Below are 26,852 nucleotides of genomic sequence, written 5' to 3' on the forward strand. Positions count from 1 at the left end.
ATCAGCATTCTTTTGGCGTTCTCTAATCACCGGATTAAAAAGTATTAACCTCCCGAACAACATTTTGATTTACAATTATTGATAAATTGCTTCATTCGTCATGATAATAGGACCCTTCGTATCTCATCGCGATGATCACCAAGTGGTCAGACCTAACTTAGACAAGAAATGATTTCATCCTCTGATTCTTATCATACTCTTATGTATTAAGCTTACTCAGTTTTCTTTTACGTCACATCCTAATCATGGGGTATGAGTTCTTCTCAAAATCTAGCCGTATTCACTTCAAAATTAATCCTCATGTGGCAACTTGAATTTGTAATCACCTAAATAAATATCCAGTGTTACTAAAGGTTTCAAACTAGAATGACTTAAGAAAATCTCTCCGAAATCTCGTGACTGAATTGTATTATCTTGTGCTAACTAATTGATATCCCGATACTCACGTCACCCGAACACCAAAGTTCACAAATTTTCTATAAAGTACACATAGATTTACAAAAAAAAAAAAATCGTTAATCGTTCCGACAACACTCAATCATACACCGACAACCAATTACTTCATTTAACATGATGATCGAACCCTTCATCTATCATTATAAACATCGTTAACCAATCGCTCCTTTAAAAAAATTGAAAATGATTACATTCTCTAATGTTTATTAAATTTTTATGTATCAAGCTCGTCAATTATGACTTTTGTGCATTAAATTTAAAAAAAAAATAAAAATTCTTACTTATTCCTACTCTGATTATACGTGGCAGTTTGGTTTCAATCATCCTCAAAACTTACTAGTCTCGTTTAAGACTTAAACTAAAATCCTCTAAAATAAAACCAAGCCACATTTTTAAACCTCTTGATTACACTAAGCGCTATAATTCTTGCAATCACCTCAAACTTAAATCCACACTCAAGTTGGATAACTTTCTTTTATAAAGATGCTCGTACTACACGGTTTTCCAGATAAAAAAAACTTAAAACATATTTGTTTAGTTCAAGACTATCACCTTTATGTAAGTGCGTTGGTTGTTTATTTTACATGAGTTTTCAAAGACGGCATACCAGTCTTACAAGATAGTTTAATATACTACTTACAAGTTTGCAAAAACTTTTGGGTAAAAATTTATGAATTTCCATAATAACTATATTTATCAAAAACCGTATTGACGTTTATATAGTTCTAGTAATACATATATAAATTTTTTTTATGTATGAATTCCCCATGGACATAGCTTATATAGTTATCTTAATTTTCATTATGAAGTATTTTGGTATTACAAGAAATATAAATTTTCGTATGATCTCGAAATCCCGCTTCCACTTTATCCTCGCACAAGTCTATTTTTTTACTTGTCCAACCGTTACGACTACTTGAGTCTCATTTCACTCCATATCTAGTTCCTTGTTTATACAAATCTTGTTCATGAACCTTTGGAATTCAAAATTTTCAAGTCTAACAGATTCATGCCATAATTCTACATCAAGCGTCGTATTGTCTAGTCCTTTAGCTACATATGCAATGACATTATCTCACTGTTCATTTTAATAGTAAAACAACAGAAGAATGGGACATCCTTTCTATAGTCACCAATCCCCTATTGCTCGCTCAACCAGTGTTGGTACATTCATGATCAAATTCAATAAATAAACATAGGCACTATACGCTTGAAAATATTATAGTAATAGTAAACTTATAACATCATATGACTCTTTACATCATTAGGCATGTGAGTTATCGCATTCAAGAGCCTCGTAAATTTTCAATCACTATAAGCCCAACATCTGTCATTATTCATGGTACGCTTCCATCGAGTCTAAAAGAAACAACTTCGACGTCTACAACCATACTCATTCCTTTTCCACGTTGATTCCTACGATTCGTGATTATACAACAAATAGTAAGCGTATCCACCTATGCGTACCTTGAATTTAACGCACCTATCTTCATATGTTGCTCGCTAATTCCTAATCACTAGAAATAGAGGATGTCTTGCATGACATGACTATTAACATCTGTGTTAATAATATACATGAGAAATTTTATCTTTCTCTATAAATCACATAAATGGCGCTAATAGGTAACCCTATTCATTGCCAAGTTATATTTTCGTAGCTAACGATTTCAGATACTCTAGAACATAAATTATATGATTCAGCCCCCATTTGATATTCGTTATAAGCTCCTCGACCGATTAACCGATATATAGAGTTATCCCCTATTCAATTTTAAAATCAAGGCTTTCGAGGTCCGAGTCTCTATAAAAGCATTACTAGTCACATGTGTTACGAGTGGACTCTATTGCTAACAGGGTCCCTACCCATAATTATATGATCGGTTGGTGAAAGCAACTGACACCTTAAACGAAACGATCGGTTGGTGAAAGCAACCGACACAATAAACGAAACGCCTGGTTGTTGAAAACAACCGGCACGAACAACTAAACTACTAGTTGGGTGAAAGCGAATAGCATAAACCGACTTGCGAGTCGATAACGAACTAACTGATCTTACGCGTTTAGGACGTGTGAAGGCAGCGGACCCCGGGTCTAAACTGAAATTTCTAGCGAACCAAACACTGAACTCATAAGGTGAGTTTCACTACCTCCTTTTTATTGTTTTACTGTTTTATTTATTCGGGGGTGGAGAACATACACAACTATTTTTATATACGATAATTAGAAACAAAACACACAATCCTTATGCGAACATGAGTTGAACTACGTAGTGCTATAAGTCCCTTGCTTGCATACTATAACCATTAGCTAACGGAGTTAGCCACAGGAATATACGAATAGTACTATTGACGTTGACATTTCCCCTACTGTTAGGTTAGTCGCGCTAACCTCCGATATTGCATCGAAACAGGGTGCGTATATTCCATCTGTGAGATTTGAACAGGGCAAAAGGATATAAGTCGTGGTTTGGTTATAGGCTCTGGGTTTGTCATATTAATTCGTAGATTTAGCTAGTCTACGGAGGATAATCGTATTTGTTTCAATATGTTATCGTATACTAGTTTACGAACTGATTCAATGATTTATGAATAACGTGATTTCATATAGAGACTCAAAACTTGTGAAACTCACCAACCATTGTGTTGACTTTTTAAACGTATGTTTTTCAGGGAATTAACAGCGCTCATAGGAATCATGAAGACGGGACCTCAATGCATAATTAGGATACCATTTTGGAGGATTTTGCTTGTATAACCCTATCGATGTTTAAGGTCATATACGAGAAATCTCCTAATTGTTTTCAACAAATTTTGTTTGAAAAAATAAGTTATGATCGTAAACTCTTTTTAATACTATTGGTATCCTAATAAATGTATGTTGGCGATAATCATATGCTTACGGTATTCATGACGTCACGCGCTCGCGCTTTCGTTTTGGCGGGGTGTGACACGGTTGAGGGGTGATGTTGTAGAAATCAAGTCCTAGATGATAAGAGATTGCAAGTATTGTGAAAAAGGCAGATAAGGTTCAAAAGAACATGGAAACGGAGGACAGTTTAATGGCAGACAAAAGAGGCGAGATGGTTAACTCTTATAACCGGAAAACTCATCATCAGATTTTGAAATTAAATCTGATGAACCTAATGCCATGAGTTTGGACCTTGAATCCGAGTCCAAAGTTGGCCATATAGAGCCCAACAAAAACCTAGTAGCAACACCTGCCTTCAAACCTAACTTATCGGTTGTTACTCAGTCATCACAATCCACTCCTAAAATCCTTCCACACGTATTTGATTCCATGAAGCACGGGCGATTTCTAGCATGCAGACTGTTGGGCTCAGGGGAAGAGGAAAAAATACTGACTCTGAACAACCAACTGCAATTACAATTACAGGGAACACCTATGATAAGAAGGAAATCGTTGAAATCAAGTGGTCATCAAGGTCGGGTGTATATGCAAAAGACAAGGAAATCGCATGGCCTTCACAATATGCTCTAGCTTATGGATGGATATATGAAGAGGGTCAGCCTATAATTGAATGGTTGATCGCTTGGCACAACAATTCCTCTCTTTTCGACTTGAGGACAAGTCATGTCTCCGGGTCGGAAGTATTGATAAGATTCTAGATCTTGGTCAAAGATGCTATTGAAAAGGGGGAAAGTGAATAAAAGAGATGCTGAAGATTAGGGCCGGTTATTATTCTATTAGCTTAATTTTAGGGCCAGTTATTATTTTGTTGATGCTTATATATATCTTTTGTTCTAAGTTTAGAGAAGTCAATGTTTATGTTTATGAATTTACTTGGTTAAAATCCTTGTAATGGAGATCTAATCCTTCTCGAATAGGATTAATTGGAGAATAGCTCATCTCGAATCGGGCCAACTATCCTGTAATTTCTTGTTTATGTTTTGGTCTCTATCAATGTGACTCGTTTTGACCGGAGTCCAATATAACCTGTTACTATAAAAGAGAAACGCAATGCACTTGTTATTAAGTAGAATGTGTGAAGTTAATAGCTTCATTTAGGCATTTATATTTGTTTGCACTGCAAATCAGTTTCAAGTTCACGACTTTATTTGCTGCTGGTACATTATTTAAGGACACAAGTATAACAAAGGGGTTCTCAATACGATAAAGCTTACAACTTTATTTGCTAGTGACACAAGTATTATTAGGGTTGTTCTCAATACGATATAGCTTGGAGATAGCCCAAATGATGAGTTCAACGCGATAATTCCTGGCACACGTTTCTCATTGTCGGGCGACACTTTGGATCCGTAAGAATGCACTCTACTGCTACATTACAAACAACCATGATTTCCTTTTCAGTTGATATATCAGTTGGATAAGGTAGTCGCTTGTCTAATATATCTTCTAATGGTGTACCATGACCTTTCCAACTGTTTAGGGATGACAAATGGTCTCCCGGATGCTTCCCTCCAATGATCTCAAGTGCCACAACCCCAAAGCTATAAACGTCACATTTCTCCGTCACAATCATGCTATAGGCAAGTTCTTCACGACAACATATACCAAAGAATTGTTAACAAAATTCCAACAGTTAACAGACATAAAAGAAACGTATGAATATACCTGGAGCAATGTATCCCAAAGTTCCTGCTATTACCGTTTGGTTGGAGGAATCTGGGTAAAGCAATCTAGCCGCCCCAAAGTCAGCAATAAATCCTTCCATGTGTGAGTTCAAGAGAATGTTGTTGGTTGATACGTCTCTATGAACAATAGGCGGGATGCAATCATGATGCATGTATGCCAAAGCATGGGCTACAACTTTAATAATTTTCACTCTCCTGATCCAGTCTACTTCAACAGCTGATTTACTATCACTCAAGGCGCAAAACATACTCCCCTTTTCCATGTATTCGTATTCAAGGAAGTTGCATTTGTTATGCAAACAAAAACCATAGAGTTTTACAATGTTTTTGTGCCTTAGGTTGGTTAATACTTGGACTTCATTTTTGAAACTCTGGTCGAATTGCTCGACTTCAAACCGATGGAATTTTTTCAAAGCAAAGGTTTTACCGTCGGGCAGTTTGGCTTCATAAACACTACCATAGCCTCCGGTTCCAATGCAGTATTTGAGGTCAAAATCTTCTGTAGCAGTGATGAAGTCTTCATATGCAATTGTGCCATCATAATTCAATACAGAGCACACATTTCCGTGTTTTTTGCTTTCTAGCTGGATTTTGTTTGTGATAGAGTTTTTATGATACCAACACACATAAAAAATTACGAAAAAGAAAAATCCAAAGATTACGGGAATAAAGATGAGTAAATAGAGAACACATTTGTTTCTTTTTGTGCAGCATGTTAAGTCATTGTATGTAAAATCAAATCTGTCATTATTGGCACAAAGATCACATGGAACAGTTCCGGTAAGGTGATTATGAGACAAATTTAGATGCTTAATATATTCATCGATCAAATATGCAGTGATCAGATTATAAGGTATTTCACCATTTAAATTATTACTGCTAAGATCTATGTAGTCTATAATAGAGCAAGCGCTTAGACTTGTGATAGATCCTGTTATCTGATTCTTAGAGATGTCTAAATGTTGTAGATAACAAGGATCATGAAATGATACATTGCATGCCTGACAAATGGTTAGATGAAATATCAAGGGAAGATAAATGGCTAATCAAATTTGACATTTCCGATGGAATGGGCCCACTTAAGCAATTCATGCCAAGGTTTAGAAAAGTCAGTTGGCTTAGGTTACCAAAACTTGAGGGAATTGGACCGTCAAAATCGTGTTGTCACCCAGATTCAATGAATATAGGTTTTGCAAATTACCAATTTCGTTTGGGATGGATGCATTGAGATGGTTTGTGCTCAAGTCTAGGTCTGTGAGATTAAGCATGGAACCATAAGATGGTGGGATTGGACCCCTAAGTTGGTTTTTACTAAGATCAAGCTCTTTCAAACATGTAACTGGCCACTCAAATTGTTACTAGAAAGATCAAGGGCTTCTAAACGGGTGAGATTGGCAAGGGAAGCGGGTAAGTTACCTGAGAGTCGATTACCGGAAAGTGAAAGAGAGGTGAGACTTGAGAGCAAACCAATCTGCTCTGGGATGCTTCCTTCAAGACCACAGTCATCCAAATAAAGGCTAAGAAGGTTTGGAAATGAAGAGAAGCCAAGGCTTCCCAGATTACCTTCAAGCTTTTCATAATCGTAAAACCTTATCTCGATGACACTTCCTGCTTCATTGCATCTGAGCTTATTGAGATGAAAATATTCTTCATTAATTTTCCTCCAAAATTCACTCCTTTTGACCCACGGTTTACTCCTTTTGACCTCACTGATTATAGGCCATTTATATTGTTATTTCCTTTTATAAGTTTCCTTTTACTTGTATTAATATTTGCATTGTAATATTGATGAAGTACCAAAAAATATATTATAATCAATAACAATACAATTTTGATTTCACTAAAATTTAGATGGTATCAAAGCACGATCACAAACTGCTCCGTCAACGAAACCCTAACAACCATTAGCTTGCCACAACCATCATAAAACGTTGCCATGACAGAAAGATACAGCGAACGTGAAGAATGGGTGATAGATTCGGGATCAACCGAACATATCACATATAAAGCCGAGATCCTCCAAAACAGAACCAAAAACCGATTTGAACCCTCGGGAACGCCATACCCGTTGAAGGAAGAGGAGAATGCGTTCTACCAGGAGGAACGAAAATAAAAAACGTTCTACACGTTCCTAAATTCACTTGCAATCTATTATCAGTTAGTCGTTTGAGTAATGACCTTTAGTCAGCAATAACCTTTTTTCCAGATTTTTGTGTTATGCATAAACTTCACACGAGGAGCTTGATTGGTGCGGGTAAATGCAAAAGTGGTTTATACCGGATGGGGATGATTGGTAAAGAAAGAAGAGCCATGATGACGACTATTGACACTTGGCACAAAAGATTAGGGCACGCTTCCGGTGAAAGGTTATCTCAAATTGATTTCCTTAATAGTACCTCTTTTAATAAAAGCTGTGACTCTTGTTCAAGAGCAAAACACACAAAACAACCCTTTCCCATTGGTGGCATTAAGACTAGTAGTTGCTTTGAACTTTTACACTGTGACATTTGGGGAAAATATCGGTTCCCTTCCTTCTCGGGGCAAGGTATTTTTTAACCATCATTGATGATTTTAGTCGGTCCGTTTGGGTGTTTTTACTAAAGTTCAAACATCAAGCAAGCCAGTTGTTGATAAACTTTCACAAGATGGTCCACACTCAATTTGGAAAATTAGTAAAAAGAATTAGGTGTGACAACGGTGGGGAGTTTACATCCAACGAAATGCTAAAATTTTATAGTGAACAAGTAATTCTTCTTGAAACCACTTGTCCACACACCCCACAACAAAACGGGGTTGTGGAACGAAAACATAGACACATAATAGAAACCGCTCGAGCATTAAGATTTGAAGCCAACTTGCCCAAACTTTTTTGGGGCGAGTGTGTCTTAACTGCCACATACATCATTAACCGATTGCCTTCCACGGCAATTGACAACAAAATCCCTTATGAAATCCTTTTCAATCAAAAGCCCGATTACAACTTCATGAGAACCTTCGGTTGTTTGATTTATTATAGTAGCAACGAGACCAAAGGCGATAAATTTGAAGAAAGGGGAAGGTCGGGTATTTTTTTGGGTTACCCGCCATGGACCAAAGGTTATAAAATATATGACATTCAAAACAAGAAAATCATTATTTCAAGACATGTGAAGTTCCATGAAAGTAACTTCCCTTTTAAAAAAATCAACAGTGGCCAAATGGAAGATTTATTTGATCTCATTCTTGATAAAACCCATTACGAAAATGAAAGACCACCTGATCAAAACAATTTGGTTGGGCTTGAACAAAGCCCAAAGAATGAACAACTTGCACCATCACTTGAAGAAAACCTTGAAAGCAATCATTCTGGCCCACCTGATTCAAATGAGGTTTGTGGGCCTGATTTAGGTCCAAGTGTTGAATCTAGCACAAACAAAGAACAAGCTGAAATATTTGGGCCAGACCCAACAATCGAACCTTCAAACATAGTTAATGAGAGCAACACTACTTCAGCAATTGAACAATCTGTTACAAGCCAGGAACAATTCACTCGTGAAAAACGAGTCAAGACGCAACCAAACCGGTTCGAAGATTTTGTTGTTCGCCTCCCCCCTTCGGTAGACCATGCTCAAACCGCACCAACTCAAGAGTCCTCAACAGTATATCCCTTAGCCAATTTTGTCTCATACAAAAAGTTTTCTAATACTCATAAGGCTTTCTTAGCGGCCATCGACTCGATCAATGAGCCAAAATTCTTTCATCAGGCTATCAAAAATGAGAAATGGAAGAAGGCAATGAAAAGAGAAATTAAAGCTCTCGAAGAAAATGGCACGTGGACCCTCGAAAAACTACCAGAGGGAAAACGAGCCATTGATTCCAAATGGGTATACAAAGTAAAATACAAACCAAATGGTGAGGTCGAACGATACAAAGCACGACTCGTCGCCAAGGGCTTCAACCAAATGGCAGGAGTTGACTATCATGACACGTCTGCTCCAGTCGCGAAGCTAGTCACGGTTAGAACCATTTTAGCCATAGCAGTAAAGAAGGATTGGTTCATCCACCAACTCGATGTGAACAATGCATTTTTACATGGTGATTTAAATGAAGAGGTGTACATGAAGATTCCTCAAGGTTTTTCTAAAGAGGGAGAAACACGAGTTTGCCGATTACGAAAATCGCTTTATGGGCTTAAACAAGCCTCACGGAATTGGTACCAAAAATTCACCAATGCTCTTCTTAGTTTCGGCTATATTCAATCAAAGGCAGACCACTCCTTATTCATCTATCGGCATGGGAAAATCTTTGTTGCGGCACTTATCTATGTAGATGATGTGGTTATCGTGGGCAACAACGAAGACAAGATACAAGACACCAAGAACAAGCTTGACAATCTTTTTAGCATAAAAGATCTTGGAAATCTCAAATATTTTCTTGGTATAGAAGTTGCCCGTACCACCGAAGGGCTTGTTTTGAGTCAACGAAAGTATATTCTAGACATTCTTGAAGATAGTGGTTTACAAGGGTGTAGGCTAAGTTCTTTCCCGTTTGAACAAAACCTTAAACTTAACAAAAGCGAAAGTGAACCAAAAGTTGATGCCGGACAATTTCGTCGATTGGTAGGAAGATTACTTTATTTACAAGCCACTCGACCCAACATTGCTTACTCGGTTAACATCCTAAGCCAGTTTGTGGCTGATCCAAGAAAACCCCATTTAGAAGCGGCTCGAGTGCTACGTTACCTAAAAGCCACACCTGGGCAAGGAGTTCTTCTCCCTCGAGAAGGAGGGTGTAATCTCACAGCTTATTGTGATTCAGATTGGCTTGGATGCCCGTACACGCGTAAATCTCGAACCGGCTATTTGCTTTTGTTAGGTGGAGCACCGATCTCTTGGAAAACAAAGAAACAGTCTGTTGTTTCTCGCTCTTCGGCCGAGGCAGAATATTGGTCAATGGCCTCTACCGTAAGCGAGATCCTATGGGTTCGTTGGCTTTTGAAGGACTTTGGAGTGTTTTTGACCAAACCGACTCCTCTTTTTTGTGATAACCAAGCGGCCCGCCACATTTCCAATAATTCGGTCTTCCACGAACGTACCAAACATGTAGAGATGGATTGCTACTTTGTACGAGAAAGAGTAGACAATCAAGAAATCAAACCTCACTACATTGACACCAAAATGCAAATTGCGGATATTTTTACCAAAGGCTTGGGATCTCAACAACTTAAGTTTCTTCTCGACAAGTTGGGCACTCGAAACTTACATGCTCCAACTTGTGGGGGAATATTGAGATGAAAATATTCTTCATTAATTTTCCTCTAAAATTCACTCCTTTTGACCCACGGTTTACTCCTTTTGACCTCACTGATTATAGGTCTGAAGAGGTAGGTCCCAGCAGAGCCCAGTTGGACCCGCAAGACTCACCTTGAAGAGGAACGTCTGCGCAGAAACCAACTGGATACGCAGGACCCACCATGCTCAGAGACGTGACGTCCTTACACGCAGTACGCAAGCTGTTCCCGCAGGAAATGCCTCCCAATGGTGAAGGACTCTGCCAGTTCCCGCAGCTGCGGATACAAGCCATCAGGGAAGGCCACCCGCGCAGCAAGGCTACACGCACAAGGCACTTAGCTCTCAATCACTCAGTGTCACCTGACGGAATGAGCAAAGCCGGGAACAATCCCGCATAAAGGCGGGAGGGGGAATACTCCCGCCCAAAAGCCAGTCCGTACGATACGGGAAGATCTTCTGTACTGTACCTGACGAGGTATGGGCAAAAGATCTGACTAAAGATACGACAGCTTATTGACAACAGTATGGCGAGCAGCATGCTCCTGTACTGTATGTCACTATTAACCGCTGCCTACTCACCAACTCCTGTCATACCACGTGCATAGCCGGCAGTTGGTGGAAAATGAATAGTACACAGCAGGCCTGGTCACTATCAGCCGCTGCCTACCCACCAACTACCAGCAGGGCACGTGCGTAGGCCACAGTTGGTAGAACATGAATACTATTCAGCAGGCCACACCTCCTTGGAAACCTACCTTCGGCTATAAATACCCCAAATGGTATGATCGTCTCATCTTATCATATCTTATCACATTATCATCATATTATACCTGATATCTGCTCTAGCAATCTCTTAATATACATTTATATTTAAAGAGCAATCTAGTCTGATTCTCACGCCGGAGGGTGGTCACAAGGAGGAACCCCCCCCCCCCTTCTCAGTGACAAGCTCACGGTGTCTGTTTTGCAGGTTATCAGAAGAACCATCTTTGCCGGGTCTAACCCCTCGTGGGAAACATCTAACCCCCAGGTTACTCGTAATCTGCCCGGGGTCTGGTTAGTGTTTCTTCATTGGCGCCATCCGTGCATAAAAGCTAGAACTTCATTTCTTTTCAGTTTTTTCAAACTTCTGGAAAGATGGTTAAAGAAACTCCGGTAACCACAACCCCAGCTACTGAGGGGAATACCGGCTACACAGTCTTTACAAACACTACCCCGGTTACCCAAACCGGGGCAAGTGAAGTAAATTTTACGAACACTACCCCAGTTACCCAAGCTGGGGCAAGTGCAGTAAATAATCGCTCACTGGGATTCACCAATACCCAATTAGAGAAACGAACAAGGCTCCCCCGCCAAACACTCGATGAAGTTAAGGCATGGGCGGAGGCACGTCAGAAGGAATTCCAAGCTGAGTTGGACGAACGCTTGCGTTCCGTCCAACAGGCCGATGAATTCGAAGAATACTTGGACGACTCGGAGGAATCCGACACCGACGCGAACCCTCGCCATAAGGCAAAAGGGAAGCGTAAGGAAACGGACTCCCAACCGAGAAGGCGTTTTGGAGAAGCCTTCAAACCAAAAAACCCAGGTGGAAGCCCACGTGACTTCTCCAAAACATTTAGACCAACTGTTGCAAATGCGGGAACGTCCAAATTTGCAAGGGACATTGCGGAAGTAATCGCCCCGAAAAGTGCCAAACAGATGTCCAACATCGGCACTAACGATGGTATATCTGATCCAGACGATCATTTGAACAGGTTCATAGCAGGGGCAACCGTCAGCAATTTGACGGAACCTACGTGGTGTTACATGTTCCAAATGACGCTTGTTGGGCCAGCTAGAGCGTGGTTCGATCGTCTACAAGTCAACCACATCTACGACTGGGCAGACTTCCAACAGAAGTTTAGCCAACACTTTAGCCAACAACGAAAGTATACCGAAGAGCAATGGACAATCCTCAAATGCATTCGAGAGGAAGATGAATCTTTGCTAGACTTCATCACTCGCTTCAACTCAAAGAAGCTAAGTTTGGGTAATATCAGCGAAGATCTTGTTCGCGCTGCTTTCATCCAGGGCGCGAACGACCCAGAGCTCATCCGCACCTTAACGGGTAAAGATGGCATGCCATCCACATGGGATGCCATCATGACAGCAGCAAAACGCTTTGCGGAAACGGAGAAGCAACTGGGTAGAGATCTCCCCCAGAGCACAAACCTCTACACCCAAAAAACAAGAGAGGACAACGTCCTTACCGCCCGATTAAACAAAAAACGGAAGCTAGGCATTTGGCAGTCAAGGGTAAACTTTGACACCTCATCCGGCTTGCAACATCGGTTAGGCGGAAGGGATAACGTACAGTCGAACCAGAACTCCAGATGGACGCCACTCACCAAAAGCGTCACCGAGATATTCGCCACTGAGGAGCTCCCATGGCCAAAGGCTCCAACAATCCGACATCGTCACAATGCTGATCGGAGCAAATACTGTGACTATCACAGAACAAAAGGCCACAACACTGAAGAATGCATAGACGTAAAGGACATGGTCGAGGCATTTGTCAGAGATGGGACACTCGCGCACCTCGTGGCGCAATGAACGCTGAGCAGGCTGATGCGTGTAGAACCCCAGTTGGGGAAAACACGAATAAAATTGCAGCTTCAATGTTGGAGACCACATACTGCGCAAACAACGAGATCCCGAACCAGGTCTATATCGGCTCGATGGCACTCCCATCCCAACAACATGGAAGGGAGCTCAATTACACAGTTTGCATGTAGATCAATTCCAAATTTGTAAAGAAAAGGCCTAGAGCCACTTCTAATGGAAATGATTCTCCCTAGAACATCGACGCTGATAATTTTACATTTATACTTTTATGAACTTTCAACACGGATATGCCGGTTTTCACCGCATAATTACGGGGAAAGTCGTTGCATGGGGAAGGCGGCAAAACCCGCATAAACCCAAAAAACGGCAAACCTTCACGCAGGTCAGTTGAAGGGTAAAGTTCAGTCATCCCACTAAATGAAAGTGCCGGTCTATCCGCATGAATCATGATAGAGGAAACTGAACACTAACCTATTAACAACCGCGCGTCGAACGGTTAATTTATTCAACACGGATATGCCGGTTTTCACCGCATAATTACGTGGAAAGTCGTTGCATGGGGAAGGCGGCAGAACCCGCATAAACCCAAAAAACGGCAAACCTTCACGCAGGTCAGTTGAAGGGTAAAGTTCAGTCATCCCACTAAATGAAAGTGCCGGTCTATCCGCATGAATCATGATAGAGGAAACTGAACACTAACCTATTAACAACCGCGCGTCGAACGGTTAATTTATTCAACACTAATATGCCGGTTTTCACCGCATAATTACGTGGAAAGTCGTTGCGTGGGGAAGGCGGCAAAACCCGCATAAACCCAAAAAACGGCAAACCTTCACGCAGGTCAGTCATAGGTAAACTTTGGTCAACTAAATGAAAGTGCCGGTCCTAACCGCACAAATCATGAGAGGAAACCGAACCTATTGACAACCGCGCGTCGAACGGTTAACTTATTCAAAACATAGAATTTCTAACAAAAGGATGAGGAAAACCTACACGCAGGTCAGATGTAAGTAAAGTTTAGCCATCCTACTAAGTGCAAGTGACGGTCCTACCCGCACAATCACGAAAGAGGAAGCAAAACTTCAACCTATTATCTACCACGTTTAAAGGTTAACTTATCCTAAACACTTAGAAATTTCAAAAAAGATGAGGAAAACCTCCACGCAGGTCAGATGTAAGTAAAGTTTAGCCATCCTACTAAGTGCAAGTGACGGTCCTACCCGCACAATCACGAAAGAGGAAGCAAAACTTCAACCTATTATCTACCACATTCAAAGGTTAACTTATTCTACACACTTGGAAAATTGCTAATTTAAACTAAAGTATGCAAGTCATATAACGTTTATAAAGCATGGAATCTAGAGAAAATAGCGGTCTTACCCGCACAAAGATTTATATTTCACAATGATTCATTACAAGAATGGCCGGGTAACTACCCGCTTACAAGAATATAAATCTATACAAGCTAAATCTATCCTAGCAGTGGGAAGGGATCTTCAGGATCAAGCTTCAGGGCCACTTGCACTTGGACCAGCACCATCAGTAGAGCGTGGCAGTTCAAGAAAAGCTTTAAGGATAGCTAGCCCATCATCAGCAGCAGCAACTTCGTTTACCTTCTCCACCACCGGATGCGGGAAGGCGGCATACTGATTCACTGCTTGGTCGTATACAGTTTCAGTATCCACATCAAATAAAGGGAAGTTGGAAGGCGGGATGCCTTTCTCAACGAACCCTAGACCAAGCAGGAAGCCGGCCTTTTCCCCATCCTCATGAGAAGCATTGAGGGCTGCGCTCATAACATCGTCATAAGACGTCTCCGTGAAGACTCGATGCACAACCTACAAAAAAGAAAATATACAAGTATCAGAACCTTTTCTATTTACAAAGAAAAGCGTAAAGACATGAAAAGCATACCTGAGACAACGCTTCTCGAAGAAGCCATTCCTTGGCAACCAGAGCCTCCTGGAGGGCAGCTTGAGCTTCGTTACGGGAGCGTTCGGCTTCACTCTTGTTGAGGTTGGCAAGCAACACTTCTTTAGCCGCAGCCTCTTCGACGCCCTTTAGCTTCCGCTCAGTGTGGTCAAGCACCCCCCTCTGGTCCAAGATCTCTTGGAGCTTTTTGGCGTCTTCCATCGCCAAGGCATCATGAGCCTGCTGGAGAGCCTCTAATTTGGCCTTAAGCTCCTCATTCTCCACGCGTAGAGGCTCAGCAACAGCTTCAGCCTTGGTGGCCATCTCGGTTGCGTTCCGTGCAGTTTCCTTAGCCAGCCGAAGCTGTTTATTAACAGCTTGGGCAGCCTTGGAACGGGCCTCGAGCCGGGCCTGGACTTCAACCTCGAGGGCCTTGAAGGCCTTCTCCTTCTCCGCAGCCACTGCGGTAAGTCTTTTGTTCTCCTCCCGGACAGCCCGCGCCTGAGCTACTTCTTGAAGGCGAGCTGCTTTTAACTTGTCGTTTTCACGGCAAAGCAGCTCGTCGCGCGGCTGCATCCGGGCCAGGAGAACCCGAAGCTCATTGGTTAGCCTACCCTCCTGGTAGCTAGCCATGGCTTCCGCCAACGCACCGCTGGGAGCTGCGTGACGAGCCCAGTCCACGCACTCCACAGGCGTGCGAAGGGTTGTTCCTCGGCGGATGTTCCATCGTGGAACATACACTTCATTAGAATCCGACACTGCAAAAAACAAAAAGCAGTTAGGAAAAGATGATAAAAAAAAACATAAAAAGGGCCAAAAGAACCCTACGCACCTGTAGGGTCAACAACAGGCCGATAGCCGCCGAACCCATCACCTGAACCCAAGGGAAATCCATCCAAGAGGTCATGCAGATGGGAAGGAGGCAGAGGTTGGCGATAAGCCCCATGCATACCTGAAGGATCGGCCGTCGTTGCCGATGACGGAGGAGGCATGGTAACAGCCGCCGCGGTCGCCGCTGCGGAATCCGCAGCAAAAGTAACCGCCGGCTCAGTGAAAGATGCGGTAAAAATGGCACTCACAGCCGGCGGTGACGTCATCACAGCTGGAACAGTCGGCTCAACGGAGTGAGCAACTGAACCAGCGGAAGCAGGCGCAGGCTCAGCCGCCTGGGTCGTCGCCTCAGGTAGGCTGACCAAGCCTACCGTCATGGGCGGAGGGGTACTCCTCTGCGCTCCACCCTGGAATGCGTCAACATCCACGCCTGCACAAAGAAGATAAGTATTAATGATGGAAAACTATGAAGTTAAAGATAAAGGAAGTTTGTACTTACGGGTTTTCTTGAGCCTAAAAGTACGGACAAGCGGGGACGAACCCGATGGAGCCGGCCTCTTTGCGCCGCTCACCGTCGTCGTCCGGGGTTCTCCGGAGGTGACAGTCGCAGCCTCCGGAGCGGTGGTCTTATCACCACCGGGGTTCCCCGCCACCTCCTCGCTCTCGGCCTCTGAGTCAGACCGAGGCACCGGATCGGCAGTGGAGGCCACCTTCTCCTTCCCCTTCCCGCCGGCAGCCTTCTTCTTCCGCACCAACGGTGGACCATCTGCGGATTCCTCATCAGAACATAAGATTAGAGGAATTCCAGCAGAGGTTTCAACATTGAGGGGTTGAGGGTTGAATAGCGCCTTACCTGGCCGCCTGGCGCTCAGGATCTCGTGGCCTAGCGGGTAGACCTCCACGAACCTATCCGCCGTTTGTTCTAGGATGGGCAACTCGTTCTCGTCTAGAGCGCGAGTACCCATCCGAGCGGGACCGTCAGCCTCCCGCGGGTACATGAGCGACTGCAAGTCGTTCCCCTCTGAAATAAACAGGAAAGAAGTTAGAAGAGATTCTAAATTAACAAAAAGAAACAGAGCATACCGTAAGGAACAGAGTTCGAACTGTATTCAAGGACGATTGGGATCTTTTGCGCATCCGCATCCTTCCACACCCGGCTCATCCCCAGCATCACCATCCCGGACTCCGCAAACCAGTAAACCGGAGATTGGATTCGGGATATCTTCGAGAACCATTCCGCCTCCTGGTAATTGGAGGCGTGAAGGCTGGGAAGTGCTTGCCCATTCTTGAATTTCATGGCAAGGGGGATGGCGCGAGCGGAGATGTAGAAGAACTCCCGCTTCCACGAACGAAGACTGCGCTCGGTTACGCAAATCTTCAAACCCTTGATCCGGGTTATCAGGGTATACCACCCCTGGATGCACCTCCAAGAGTAGAAGGTCATCAGGCGGTCAACATAGGGCTCAATGCCCAGAATCCGGCACACCCACTCGAAGTGCCGAATCTTGGCAATCGCCATCGGGTGCACCTCGGTCAGGTGCACACCGTGCCTCTCCAGGACACGGTACACAAACTTTGTCAAAGGGAACCTAAGATTCCCATAAACAAAGAATGCAGCATATACCCCGATCTTGCCTCTGGGGGCATCATACACCGTCTGATGGGGTTCAGGAAACTCAGGCTCGAGAGACTCGAGCATGAACTTCCTGACAATGTACTGATACAGATCGACAGGCAGAGCACACTGGCACTCGCCAGCAGTACTCTTGTCATCGGCAAACACCCCAGCCTCCTGGGCTGTAGCTTCGACATCGTGAGAAGACATCTTGCAGATGGAAGAAGAAAACGATTTCAAGAGAATGCTCGACTGAAAAGGTGAGTATTCGCCGGAAATCGTTAAAGATGAAGAGAAAAGTGAAAGTGTGGATTACAAAGAACCCTCTCCCCCTTTATATACTAATCGCAATTAATGCGATGAATTTAATGCGGAAGAGAGAGAAATCGAAGGTGCAATGAAACTATGACACGTGGCAAAAAGCAAGCTGGCAACAGCTGTTGAAAGGACGTGTACCATTAATTTCGCGGCCACGCGCCCGAAAAATCGCACCCACGCGCCTGAAAAAGCATCTGGAATGACCAGGTACTGTCACGTCACCATAACTTCCTGCACGTCCTGACACAGTCAGAAGAAACCGTCGCACGACGTTTCAGAGGTTTGGACTGTTCTTATCCTTTCACCAACTCTTCGAATTTCAAAATTCAAAAAGATTCAAAAGTAAGCAGGAAAATACCCCTTACCTTGGCAACCAAGTAACCATAAGACGGGTGCGGGTACAGTGTTAAGGCAAAACCCTTCACATACTTAGCACCTGTAGGGAATTGACGCCAGGAATACCTTGGCAACCAAGTAACTATAAGACGGGTGCGGGTACAATGTTAAGGCAAAACCCTTCACATACCTAGCACCCGCAGGGAATTGACGCCAGGAATACCTTGGAAGTAAAGTAACCATAAGACGAGCGCGGGTACAGTGTCAAGGCAAAACCCTTCACATACCTAGCGCTCCGCAGGGAATTTAAACCAAGAAGGATCTTCTGGGCAATGCTTGCGGAAACGGAAATAACATTCCCGCATAGCGGGAACGTCGAGAACTACATTGTTTGAAGCTCCAGGATGGAATTGGTGGTTTTAACATAATTGATCACTATGTTCAAAACTACCAAAACCTCATGGAGAATCCACACAAGTGGGACTCAACGCTCCTGACTTGCGAGGAGGTTACAGACCTACCCGCATCATACCCAAAGATCAAGCAGGAAAGTCGGGAATTTCTGCAAGTGACAAGGACTTCCGCGGGAAGAATCCCCATGGAAAACCTTAAAACTAAACCCTTTTCAAAACCCTTTGCTTAAGTCCAAAAGTTCACCTCACTTTATTAAACATTCATGAGAAGAACATTGGACTGGGGGGACTTGAAGAGGTAGGTCCCAGCAGAGCCCAGTTGGACCCGCAAGACTCACCTTGAAGAGGAACGTCTGCGCAGAAACCAACTGGATACGCAGGACCCACCATGCTCAGAAACGTGACGTCCTTACGCGCAGTACGCAAGCTGTTCCCGTAGGAAATGCCTCCCAATGGTGAAGGACTCTGCCTGTTCCCGCAGCTGCGGATACAAGCCATCAGGGAAGGCCACCCGCGCAGCAAGGCTACACGCACAAGGCACTTAGCTCTCAATCACTCAGTGTCACCTGAAGGAATGAGCAAAGCCGGGAACAATCCCGCATAAAGGCGGGAGGGGGAATACTCCCGCCCAAAAGCCAGTCCGTACGATACGGGAAGATCTTCTGTACTGTACCTGACGAGGTATGGGCAAAAGATCTGACTAAAGATACGACAGCTTATTGACAACAGTATGGCGAGCAGCATGCTCCTGTACTGTATGTCACTATTAGCCGCTGCCTACTCACCAACTCCTGTCATACCACGTGCATAGCCGGCAGTTGGTGGAAAAGGAATAGTACACAGCAGGCCTGGTCACTATCAGCCGCTGCCTACCCACCAACTACCAGCAGGGCACGTGCGTAGGCCACAGTTGGTAGAACAGGAATACTATTCAGCAGGCCACACCTCCTTGGAAACCTACCTTCGGCTATAAATACCCCAAATGGTATGATCATCTCATCTTATCATATCTTATCACGTTATCATCATATTATACCTAATATCTGCTCTAGCAATCTCTTAATATACATTTATATTTAAAGAGCAATCTAGTCTGATTCTCACGCCGGAGGGTGGTCACAAGGAGGAACCCCCCCCCCCTTCTCAGTGACAAGCTCACGGTGTCTGTTTTGCAGGTTATCAGAAGAACCATCTTTGCCGGGTCTAACCCCTCGTGGGAAACATCTAACCCCCAGGTTACTCGTAATCTGCCCGGGGTCTGGTTAGTGTTTCTTCAAGGTCATTTATATTGTTATTTCCTTTTATAAGTTTCCTTTTACTTGTATTTATATTTGCATTGTAATATTGATGAAGTACCAAAAAAAACATTATAATCAATAACAATACAATTTTGATTCCACTAAAATTTAGAGAGCTCATACCAAGCACAATGATCAATATCCTCTGAAGAAGCATTTACATATTGTGGCCACCAATTAGTTGCAATCAAAGCTTTTCCTTCTAATGATTTGTTGAAATCAGTGGCAGTGGTTTCTTTGTTTAAACATAACATGAAAAATAGCAGCAGCAGCATAAGATGAGTGAGATTGTGCAAAGGAGAATTAGGCTGCATTGTAACGTCTATCAACAAGTAAGTAATTGGACAAATATCTATATGGCAAAGTGAAGTATTAATTTGATATCAATCTCCATGGCCCTAAATAAAGTGGAAAGTTTGGTCAAAATATATACTATTCACAATGGTCCTACTTAAACGTACCATCTGTCTGCTTCCTAACTCAAATCATTTTTAAAAACAAGCCATTCATTAATTATCGTAGTACTGCTCAAACATAGATTTCGCGTTTGAATGCTTCAACCGAATTTTGGAATGATGGACATGGAGTGTGAACCGAATAAAGAAGGATTGATCGATGAACATTCCATGGAAAAAACATGTGAAGAAATTATGTTCAATGTAAACAAAACAAACATTTGGTGGTTAAAAAATTCAGAATATAGATGCCAGCCTTTTATTTTAAGATATTTAGGATATATATAATAAAAAGAGCTAGATAATATATAAAAGTTCTCATATTTCAATATGAAATGCTCAACAATATATAACCTACTCAATTTTATAGTCGGTGTTTGATATTTATCTTATTAGAACTTTTAATAAATTACACAAAAACCATTAAATGTATACCAAAACACGAGCTTCAATTCAAAACTTAAGAAATTAGATTATAACTACTTATCTAGTACCCTATCCTAGAGCTGTGATAGTAATGCGCCTCCCCTTCACCTGGAAAATGGATGATTCAAATCATGCTAGGTGCAAGTTTAGGTGATTTATAAAAATATCATAAGTAGGTTACTTTGCACTTCGAAAAAAACACAAAAGACCAGTTTAAAAGAATATTGGTGTTCTTTTCTATATACTTTCGTGAAGCACCGTGCATGAAAATAGTGAGTATAGTGTTCAAAAGATGTCACATGCCATCAACACCACATGACTTTTAAATCTCTTTGTATATTCAAAGGAGTACACCAACGAGTTTGCAATAATTGAAAATATGAAGTTCAATCCAGCTATCTTAGATGTCTGGCTTCATCTAATGTTGTCACGTGGCGAACTTGTGTTTAATGGAATAAATTTGGATCCAGTCATCTCACATGGCTGATCCAGTCACAACAAATGTACATGTCATCACAAATTGTGTTTAATGGAATAGATTTGGATCCCGCCATCTCAATGGCTGATCCAGTCACAACAAATGTACATGTCATCACAAATTGTGTTTAATGTTTAATGGAATAGATTTGGATTCAGCTATCTCACATGACTGATCCAGTCACAACAAATGTACATGTCATTGCTTACATGGAACGCCACTAGAAGAGGTAAACGTGATCCAACCATCTCAGATGGCTAGACACCTAAATCAATTTGGTCCATGTCAGACACCTGGAAATTGTTTTTTTTTATTTTTATTATTATTTCTTTGTTTTAAACCTACTACTTTGAGAAAAAAATCTAAAACTAATGGCAATGGGTAAATTTCTAGTTCTTCTAAGTTTTTAGGGCAATTTCATATAATATAAACTAAGTTTCAAAAGTGTTCTAATTATGTCATTTAAATTTAAAAAGTGCTCACTTGACTTTTTTATTTTATTAAATTTAAGGTTTTAATATCTTTTAGCCCTTTTTTGTTTCACACAAGAAATCTTTTTATTTTTTTTTATGTTGACATTGAGTGGTGACATGGATATCATTTTTTATTTTTAAATTTTAATTTAATTAACGTCTTTTAAATTTTTTTAAATTTAATAGAATATATTGAAAATTCCGACTTCTACTTCTTATCCTCCGTTTCTTTCTTGATACACACAATAATCGGTGATACTCGATTTGAAGATTTGGTGACTCAATTTATAAAAAAATTGTATAATGGTCTAATTGAAATACTTTTTAAATCTTGATTACTATGTTACGACATTTTCTCTTCTTTTTTTAATTAAAGAATATGATATATGTAGTTGAAAACTTAGGTCGAGTAAGTATAAAATAGGTAAATTTAGGACTTAATGTTGTTTGAAAATATAGTATGTTACACGGAAGCCCAAATGACTTGATTGTATTATGCAAGCAATTGGGCTACATGGAAAAAGATTCTTAGGGTGTGTTTGGGATTCCTTATTTAAGGGGAAATGGTCATTTTGTGATAAAATAAAAATGTATTATGGGTTTTCAATAAGGAGTTTTCAAAAAAGTGTTTGGATTAACATAAGACAATAAGTTATTTTTTAAAAAGTATTTGGCTTAACTTATTGATGTAAAATGACTAAAAATGACATTTTTGATAGCAGGGGTAGGTGGTTAAAGAGCTGGGTGCAATGGTGGGATGAGGGTGTAATGGGAAGTTTTATTGATAAGGAGATAAGTTAGGAAATCCTAACTTATTGAAAACTTATATTTTAGCCTAGTAGATAAGGAGATATGGAAAAGGACTTTTGTATTCCTAAACACTATTTTAACATAAAAATAACTTATTCTATCACAATAAGTTATAAGGAGAAGAAAATAAGGAATCCCAAACACACCCTTAATAATATGTTTAAGGGTTGAGTTATAATAAGAAGATTAGTTTTTATAGAAATGATAGGAAATAATCTTGTCCATTCATTTTAGTCTTGAATGGTTAAGATTAGATTAGAGAAAAAATCAAGTGTAAAACAATGGTAAGAGTATAATAGGAAAAAGTCATTTGTTGACTTTCTCTCTCTACATGCAAGGCACATATCAAATTTCCCCATCATTTTAAAACGTCCATAACTTTTTTATACGACATTTTTTTAAAAAACAATTTCACCTTAATAACGAGTGTTTTGTTATCTTTTATATGAGTACTATATTGCTATATAAAAATATAAAAAAAATTCGTGGGTTTTTTCAAATTGTGTTTTACCAAAATTGTGTTTCACATAATTGTGTTATACAATTGTGTTTTATTTTTTCATAGTGTTTTTTGCATTGTGTTTTTACATTGTGTTATTTAATTATGTTTTTCATTGTGTTTTATTTTCATAGTGTTTTTTCCATTGTGTTTTTACAGTGTTTTTTCATATTGTTTTCCATTGTGTTTTATATTCCGGCGAAATTTCCGAAGACTTTTCCGGCAATGTGGTGGCGGTGGGTGGCGGTGATGGCATGTAGGAGATGAGTGAAAATTTAAGTGGGGTTTTACGATTAATTAAGTGAGTTTTTGAAATTAAATTAAGTGGGTTTTCAATATTAAGGTAGTAGACTAAAATACCTTCCTTCTTAGTCTTCTTAGGAAAATCAAACTTCTTATTTGATCTTTTCTCGTATGTTTAATATAAAGTTGAGTTCAGAAAAATCAATGGTAGATTAAGACACAACCTAATTCAATATCATATACGTAGAGGGAGTTATCGTAAAAAACGGGCCTATCGTAAATTACATACGAGACCCTATTAAGCGTTTGATCTTTAATTTCACGCGGTGACATAATTGTAAGAGTTAATGGCCATTTTCGTCCCTGTGGTTTGCTACTTTCGCCACTTCAGTCCAAAATTTTTAATTTTGTCAATTTAGTCCTCATAGTTTTAAATTTTAGCCAATTACGTCCCATCCGTCTAACGACATCCAGCTATGCCGTTAGTTTAAGGGTATTTTTGTCTTTCTCCTTTTAATTTTGAGTTAATGGTCATTTTAGTCCCTGTGGTTTGATATCTTTGCCAATTCAGTCCAAAGTTTGAAAATTTGTCAATTTAATGTTCAATTTAATTCAGTTTTTTTTATTTTTTATGTTTTTTGTTTATAACCCTAAAGAGCATAATTCAAGCCCAAAACCATCGAGCAACCTCAAATACTGGTATGCATTTACTCTGTTGACAACAGTAATCATACCCCCCCTTATATTTAGTTTCTAGACATTTCCTAAAATCTTCTCCATGGTGGAATTCAATGGTAAAGTGGTCAAGGTAATTCTCTGAAATCGAATTATACACAAAAAACTAAAAATTGTTTTGTTGATTAATGTATAATAGTTGATTACGACCCAGATTTTCGTTATGATATGTTAATCTCTAAACCCTAAATATTATGCATTCATCAAAGAAACGATTTTTTAGTTTTTTCCGTACAATTCGGTTTCACGGAATTGCTTTGACCACTTTACCATTGAATTCCACCATGGGGGAGAGTTTAGGAACCGTCTAGAAACTAAATACGAGAGGAGGGGGTATGATTACTGCTGTCGACAGAGTAAATGCAGACTTGTTTTGAGCTTGGATAATGCTCTCTAGGGTTATAGAAAAAAACTGACTTAAATTGACAAAATTTCAAACTTTGGACTGAATTGGCAAAAGTATCAAACCACAGGGACGAAAATGACCAATAACTCAAAATAAAAAGGAGAAAGACAAAAATACCCTTAAACTAACGGCATAGCTGGATGCCGTTAGACGGATAGGATGTAAATGGCTAATATTTAAAACTATGAGGACTAAATTGACAAAAATACAAATTTTGGACTGAAGTGGCGAAAGTAGCAAACCACAGGGACGAAAATGGCCATTAACTCTAATTGTAATTAACCTGAATATAATTTCACGTTCAAATTCATTGATTACAATCAGTTAATTCATCGATCGATTGGGAGAACATATGCGAGTATTCTCAAATTGCGATGCTTAAGAAACGCAACTGGTGCCAAAATTAGTATTTGGGTTAACCTTTGAGGAACGTAATATACATCAGATATGACGGAAAAATTGACATGGATCTCTTTCTTACCTCAATTTATAATGATCAAAGCCTGCAAATAATTGAATGATATAATACGCTTGATTTGAGCCTTCAATTGTATACCTTGATCATGATTAACCACTTGAGCGTGATATAATAATATGACTATATATTCCAATAATTTTTAATTGAATATGTTATTTGAAACGGTGTCATGTTGAGGTGGTTTCCTAGAAGCTTCGATTATTGGCTTTCAGATTTTTTTAAAAAATAAGCATGATAACGAGTAAAGTGTTATCAATTAACATCTCAAACTAAATTTGCATATTACGCTTAATTAAAACTGAAGTGAATAAGATAATGCTATGTAATGTTATTGGACATGCAAAACAGAGTATGCTCAAATCAAATTCCATTACGTTCAGGTATGTTCTATTACGCTCACATATTAATGCTCATATCTAAAACTAAAACTTTCTATAACATTAAATTAAACACTTAAATCACCTCATATCGTATTCTAATAATAAAATAATCATCGATCAATCATCAATTTTCATCATAGGAACAAATAGAAACATATTTAGACTTTTTACTAACTCATAATGGTAAATGTGAACGAATTTGAACATGAGATACGTACTGAATACAGTTAACGTCTCAATTGAAACATTGCGGAATGATCTTTCGATGTATCACGAGAAATTCGGACAAAACCGAAATTGACAGAATTTACAATTTTGCCACCGCGTGCTCTTTTAGATAGACATATAAGCTAGTAGCGTACGTTTTGTACGATTAGAAATTATAATATTAAATCTTGTATCTACATACATAAATAAAACAAAGCAAAGTTCAATGCTCATTAATCATTATCATAATCCAATTATTGTGAGTCATGTAACATGATACCAGAATAACGGAGGGCGGAATATTACTAAAATTAAGTAAATTTTAGCTACATAACACAATAGTTTATACTATTGACATCACAATAGTTGATCCGAAAAATTAAATCGAACTTAACTCAAACAAGGTTCGATTAACCGTTGTTTAAAAACCAAATTTTGTGGGTCGGTGTCAGTTATGTTGTTTGTCATAACTGAATTAACCAGACCACACCGAATATTATGATATACCACCCCTGCTACTACACCCTCATGTTTGTTTGTGTGGATGATAAAGCATGCTAAAGAGAGTGGATCCGACTCTTTTCCACAAATGGGTTGTCTTTGGATCATGCTAAAGCCTTATAGTTAGTAGTTACTGAACCAAATAAAGAAATAGAAATGACCAAATTGTAGCTTTAAGCACAGTTCAAAGTGACAAAGTCTAGTTCTAGAATCCACAAATGAAAGAGTAACTTATTATGATGGCAGTCTGAATGTGGGGCTTCAAATCCCGAACGACAAACAAACACGATAACGAATTATGCCAAAGAGAATGAACAGAAACAACACATATTAAATATCAATCAGTGGAAAGTATTATATTTGGATATCAGTGGTATCTAGAAAGTGATTATCGAAAAGCTTAAACTTCATCAAAATGCCAGAGGGCTATAAATACATAAACAACTCAACGGAAATAAACAAACTAAACCGAAAAAAAATAAGAAACAGAGAAACAACTAATCTTGAACAATAAAAGTAGTGCAGAGGACGTGGTGAAATAGTGACTTGATCTACCCGTGTGCTTTACCTGTCCATTTTATTCGAATACTTCAAACGGCTAACTCCAACTGTCAGTAATTTGATTGCTACTATTCAGAGATGATGAGATATTGTTACATAGAAAAAGAGAAACGGGATTTTGTTCTTTTGGTTGTTTGTTTCAAATTGACTTTGAGGGTAACTATTTGAAATATATGTGATTCTGGTATAAGTATGTGACCCGTTTTGACCGGAGTCCAATATGACCGACCTGCTTATAGAAGAGAAGGAAGCGGAATGCACTTGTTATTTAGTAGAGTGTCTGAAGTCAGTAACGTTATTTAGGCATTAATATATGTTTATATTGCAGATCAGTTTCAAGTTCACAACTTTATTTGCTGCTGAGGAATCGTGACGTATTCAAGGACACAAGTATAACTAAGGAGTTGTTCTCAATATGATAAAGCTCACAACTTTATTTGCTAGTGACACAAGTATTAATAGGGTTGTTCTCAATATGATAAAGCTTGAAGATAGCCCGAACGATAAGTTCAACGCGATAACTCCTGGCATA

At 40.1% G+C, this 26,852-nt stretch overlaps 1 protein-coding gene across 1 annotated transcript; it reads right to left on the reverse strand.

Annotated features, from left to right (window-relative positions):
• Window positions 1-4,581: 4,581 nt before the first annotated feature.
• Window positions 4,582-5,678, reverse strand: LOC143613113 (MDIS1-interacting receptor like kinase 2-like). The gene is made up of 2 exons (XM_077086916.1): window positions 5,050-5,678; window positions 4,582-4,971 (listed from the first exon to the last, which is right to left on the reverse strand). The coding sequence occupies exons 1-2, from the start codon at window positions 5,330-5,332 to the stop codon at window positions 4,679-4,681; spliced, it is 576 nt and encodes a 191-aa protein (XP_076943031.1). The 5' UTR covers window positions 5,333-5,678; the 3' UTR covers window positions 4,582-4,678.
• Between the last annotated feature and the right edge of the window lie 21,174 nt (window positions 5,679-26,852).

Source organism: Bidens hawaiensis, unplaced genomic scaffold (assembly GCF_021521415.1).
Source record: "Bidens hawaiensis isolate Kalapana, Puna unplaced genomic scaffold, B.hawaiensis_p1.1 tig00036700_1, whole genome shotgun sequence".
Classification (NCBI taxonomy): Eukaryota; Viridiplantae; Streptophyta; class Magnoliopsida; order Asterales; family Asteraceae; genus Bidens; species Bidens hawaiensis.